Genomic DNA, 5,679 nt, shown 5'->3' on the forward strand with positions numbered 1-5,679 from the left:
AACATTTTTTCTGTTATTCGTTATATAAGCTGCACATTTAAAAAATAAATAAATCACCCAAATGTGATTTTGTGTTAAAATATGTCACACATAAAAAAATCATGTTTGGCATCTGGAGCGTACCACTCACCAATACTGCAGTGGCATCTTTATACAATATGTATGTCTGTTTTTAATGCAAGAGGTCCTACGACTTTTATTCTTCCTCATCACTTTCTTGCTACTTTTGACAGCAACATCTAGAAAATAAGGGCGAGTCTGTGCAGTTGTCAGCTGCTCCAACAGTCGTAATAAATTCCACCTTTGGAATAAGACTGAGTGCAAAATGCACAAGCCTTTACGTCACATAGAAACCTCCATCTGAGATGTTTTACATAGGTTTTCTGGCTGTGTGGAAGACGAAGGTGCTCAGCAGATTTGGATTAAGAATATAAACAGAAACAATTTATGTTCCTACTAACAACAGGACAGAAGTTGTTTCTTAATAACAGACAATCTCATAGTGACTAATATGAGTAATGAACAAAATGAGCATTAAGTTATATTCACAGAAAACTGAAACTGGCTTCACTTCTTAGACTCAGAGGCTGTTTCAAGCTTTACTGTTCAATTTATGGGTGAAAGAGGACTCAGAAGCTATGCCCATCTTTTATATACTGTCTACAGCTTAAATAGGAAATGAAGCTATGGTAATACTGGCTAATACACTTTCTAAGAGCTGCAGTGGTTGCACAGAATAAATTAACTCCAGCTTGCGTTACTGTCTTCCATCTCTGCGACACTGAAAACAATAATGAGAGTAATATCAATATTGTTTCCATAGATTTAAAATTTAGTTAACTAAAAGTAAGCACCAATACTGGCACACAACATTTCATTTTCTTTTTCTGCTATTATTCAACAAACCATTCAGCCCTGTCATGTTCTATATTATTCTCATTTTGTGCTTTCTAGTGGGAAAAGCTGTGAAGCTGTCACTTGACAACGACAACAACAACAATGTTCAAATCCCTTCATTGACGCTGGCTTAAAAGTCTGCCTCTTTCGCTTTCTCTAAGGCATCCCTCACACAGCATCACAACAGCTGCAAAAGGCTCTGTCACTGCTGTTAACTGTGCATTACCACAGCCTTCTCCAATCAAACTGCCACTATAAGTTGAGCTGTAAAACCCAAATGGCTCACTTTGTCTCCTGACACATGTGGCAGATAAGTGGATTTGACTAATTGCAGCTAAAATGAAGTGTTGTTTGTTTATTGCATCCAGAGCTGACAGTAAAGTGGTTGGGTGGGGTGAAAAGAAAACTGAGATTTGTCAGTCTCAACAGTCAAGAGCTACTTCTGAAACCTGAAGTACACATGTTTGACAATAAAGCACTGTGATGCAATGCTGAAATTAAGAGCATAACATCATGCAAGGATCACTTTTGGCATTGACATGTATCTCTTTGATCTTTATTTTATTTTATTTATTTTTTGGATTTCAAAGCAAAAAAAAAAAGAAAGAAAAGAAAAAGGCAAAAAGCATTAAATGAACAAGGGAGATGTGTATTGCGTGTCTTAGCTTTTCTGGATATTTCTGGTGTTTTCTGAAACAGAATGTTCAAAATGCACTGGGGATGTTCTGCCTTTGAATACCTTCTGGGAGTCAAAACCAATATATATTTGGCCTCTTCCACTCAGCTTTTATAATTAACATCAACCTCAGTGTGAAGGTGCCAACCGTATTATGTGTTTACAAGTGGTTCTTTGCAAGTATTGCAAATGCAAACCTGTTTATGTGAGACAAAATTTGTGCACCTGCAGGTAACATTAGCAGTTTGCTTCTTGGTGTCTGTGCTCCAGCACTCACAGACAGAAATTTTTCACAAGACCAGGCTTGTCTGTACTTCACACATATACATGAAATGCAGCTGTCAAGAAAAGGTTTTAAAGGTTTGTGTGCCCACTCATCTCTCTGAATCTGTCCAGCGAAGGAGTCGAATTTGTCAGAAATGTGTTTGTCCTTTGTTTTTCAAAGAAAGTGCGTTTAATCATTATGGGGGGAAAAGGATCAGAGGTGCAGGGGACGAATCATTTAGCATTAATATGTCAGCTTACAGCATAAACACACTTGCAGCAAAACAAGAACTTCCTCTAATCACATCCACTTGGGGACTTCAGTCATGTGTCAGGGGCTGCTGTATGATAATGTGCAGATGTCACAGGTTCATATTGCAAGCACTCCTGGCATAAACGCTCTCATGATCCTGAAATACACATTGTCCTGTGTAGCTGTCATTTTTCAGCATGCTTCTTGGTGTTGATATTTAGTGCTGTGATGTTTCAGATGTATTCAACTTTTTTAAAAATGATGGGATTTACCCTTAATTTAATAATCTTGCAGATGTGGGACAAATGCTTCACATTCTTCAGGAAAGATGGGGATAAGATGCATAAAATATCTCTAAACCATTCAGTGTCAGTGTGGCCAGGCTTAACAGGCCAGTGAATTCCAGCCCTAGCTTCTGGTACTAGATCGAGCCAATGCATCACTAACCTCACAGAGCAACGTTTTATAACAAAATTCCTTTCTTAAGAAATCCTGCTTTGAACTTATGGAAAATAATGATGTGATAATGTGAATAGACAGAAAACAATTTTTTTTTATTCAATCAGTGAAAAAAAATCGAAAATGAGGATTATTGTAGCACATTCTGTTTTATATAACAAGATAAAGAAAGGGAACTGTGAAAATAAAAACTGCCCTTAAAATCCAAATCACTTCTAGTCTCGATACTTGTGTATTAAATCAAAGCTCTCCGAGCGCTGTCCAAGGTCCTGACCGCGCGTCAGTTTAAAGGAACTCCACCGCAGGAGCTGACCGCGGCCACATACACTGCCGCTGCACAAAGTAACACCTCCCGTATACTCACAAGTCCTGATAACATTCAGTTCTATGTGAGCAGGTATCATTATTCTCACCTTCTACTTCGTCTTCAGGCAGGTTCACCGGCGCGCTGTAGGAGAGGATGTCAGGGATGGTGCAGATCCCCCGGTACATCAGCGTGGAGGTGACTGGATGCATCGGCATGGCTGCGACCTCTGGATACCACCTGCGCCCTCGTCATACAGAAATGTCTACAGAGAGGATCCTAACTTCCCCGCTCAGTCACCGACGGAAAAGCAAATCCATGGATGAGGGGCTGGGGGTGCGAAGGGAAAACGTGGATTCCGCAGCGTGTCCGCCTCAATATGCCTTTTGGTCAATGAATGAAGAGCAAGAAAATGTGTGTGGGGGGGCTCTTACCTCTCTGCAGTTGTTATATGTTTAGAAGGAATAACACACAAAGTCAGTAAAAGGAGCAGTGCAGAACACCGACAAAATGCGCACATAGAAACATCACCATCAGCTCAGACAACCTCCACATCTGAGCTAATTAGCACGTTTTCCGTCTCTGCTGTAAACAACAATTGTGATAAAATTGCGGGTTATGAATCCATCGATTTCTTGTGTTTTTTTTAGTCCCGATGATTGCCTGCCGTGATGAAACACATGCATCCACTTGTTGGATACATGCGCTAACTTGACGCACTCCGTCCTCAGGCTCCAGCCAGCTTCATCCACAGAAACGACGTGTTAAAAATCTTTTTTTTAATGATGAGTGAATAGCATAAAAGATCTAAATGTGTGTCTTAAAAGCCCGATATGATGGCAGGTAAAGTAGGGCGCATCCGGATCCTTACAGACAATAATTACTCGCTGGCTCTTAATTGGTCGTGAGCACTGGGCGCAGTGCAATCCAGTTGTTCAGTCTTCAGTGTTTTTGTGAAAGGAAGCTCTCTGTGTGGATCAGATATGTAGTCTCTCCCTTCTCTGTATCGCCCCCGTCACTCTGTCTCTCACATACATACATGCGCACTTACACACACACTTATACGCTCAGCGTGTGGACGCAGGCAATCCCACAACACAGCACATAAACGCAATACACCCTCCCTGCCCTGTCGGTTTCTCTGATCTTTGTTTTCTTCTTTTTTCCCTTTTAATTACTCTCACCCTGAGCATTCCGGTTGCTCGCCGACATTACACTAAAATCATAAGTGTGATTGATTACCGTATGAATGGTGGGTGTATGGTTGATTTCCTTCTACCGCTGGAAAGCCGGGGGGATGAATGGCTTGCAACCCCAAATGCCTAAATTATAATCCATGAGGCTGAAGGCATAGCACTTATTATGCACTAGAACCTTTGTAATGACGCAAAGCTGCATACACAATACTGCCAATTTAGCTGCTCAGACTGCGGTCAGTGTGTAAATTGACTCCTGGGAAAACAAGAGTAGGAAGTGATTTATAGTTTTTAAAAGAGAAAGGGAGTTAAAAGACACTGCAGCTTTTTTGTGTCATCTTCTCCAGTTGGATACTCAGCTGCATAACAGTGCAGAGTGACCCTCTGAAATGAACAGCTGTAGCTTAGCAGTTCTGTGGTGGTAAAATGACCCAACAGTCTAGATAGACATGTTTGGCATTTGGCAGGGCAGTGCTGCCTTTAAGGTGCTGTCAACACCAGCAGCAAGCAAAGAGCAAATAAACACGTACAGTAGTTAACCTAGAGATGTGGTCTTAGACACTGTAATACTTCCAAGTTACCAATATTTCCAAGTGGCAACTGACAAAGAGTGACAAATGTGTTACTGAACTCCACTTTATTAAGTTTATTTCTTTGTGTATCTGCTACGTTCAACCTCACTCGTCTTATCTTTTTGTGTTAAAGTTATAAATACTGTCTGCACCCTTTAACAGGCAATTAAAAAAACCATTAAAATGGCGGTGAATGCATATTGTAGCAGTTGAAGAAGCACCTATTTTGGGTCAAAAGAGACCTGATCAATTGTAATCTCCAAAGTCTAAAATGTTTCATAAAAGTTGGGACTCCTCCAAACTCAGTCACTCCAAGTGCGCATATAAAAATATCCAAAGTGCTGGCTGGCATTTTCAAATGTTTAACAGACCATTGGTCAGTCTGACAGAGTCAGCAGTGTCCACGAACCACTGGCTGCACACAAAAGGGCACCGCCAACTTTGTATCCTCAGGTGACATGTGGCACCTTTTATTTCTGCAAAAACAGTCCACCTAAAGCTCTCTTGACAGGGGGAAACTTAACTCTTAACAGTCCTCTTTTTTTCCTGTGATTTCAGTAGCTTGTAGAACCACCTTTAGCAGCAATAATTTGAAGTAATCATTTTCTGTGTGGCTTTATCAGTCTCTCACATCTCATTAGATAAATTCTTGCACATTCTTCTTTAAGACATTATTGCAGGCATTGGCTTATGCACAGATCCCTTCAAGTCTTGGTAGAGCATTTCAGTGAGGTTGGGGACTAGGCTATGACTGGGCCTTTGCAACATTGTGATTCTTTTTGTTTTCAGCCATTCTATACTAGATTTGCTAGCGTGCTTGATCATTGTCCTGTTGCATGACCCAATTTGGGCAAAGCTCCATCTTTCAGACAGATGGCCCTACATTTGGCTTCTGCAATACTTTAGTAGAAGAGCTCATACTCAACTTTAAACAAGCCCCTAAATCATCACCCCTCTATTACCACGGTTGGCAACTGAAATAGGGTGTTTGGTTTTGGCCAAACATAGTATTGTGAGTTATGACCAAACATCTCTATTTTGTTTTCATTTGTCCAAAT

The 5,679-nt window shown here is 40.6% G+C and overlaps 1 protein-coding gene across 1 annotated transcript in view; it reads right to left on the reverse strand.

Moving 5' to 3' along the window:
* The window catches only part of cabp7a (calcium binding protein 7a), a 26,969-nt gene extending 23,093 nt beyond the window's left edge, over window positions 1-3,876 (reverse strand). Inside the window, exons 1-2 of the mRNA XM_085295271.1 lie at window positions 3,288-3,876; window positions 2,963-3,183 (exon numbers count right to left, since the gene is read on the reverse strand). Of these exons, the coding sequence (XP_085151397.1) occupies window positions 2,963-3,071 (109 nt within the window). The 5' untranslated portion in view covers window positions 3,072-3,183; window positions 3,288-3,876. The remainder of the gene's footprint in view (window positions 1-2,962; window positions 3,184-3,287) is intronic.
* Window positions 3,877-5,679: the final 1,803 nt, after the last annotated feature.

Source organism: Mchenga conophoros, linkage group LG12 (assembly GCF_057382185.1).
Source record: "Mchenga conophoros isolate Kocher_MC1m ecotype Shallow Benthic linkage group LG12, M_conophoros_male_GT1.1, whole genome shotgun sequence".
Taxonomy (NCBI): Eukaryota; Metazoa; Chordata; class Actinopteri; order Cichliformes; family Cichlidae; genus Mchenga; species Mchenga conophoros.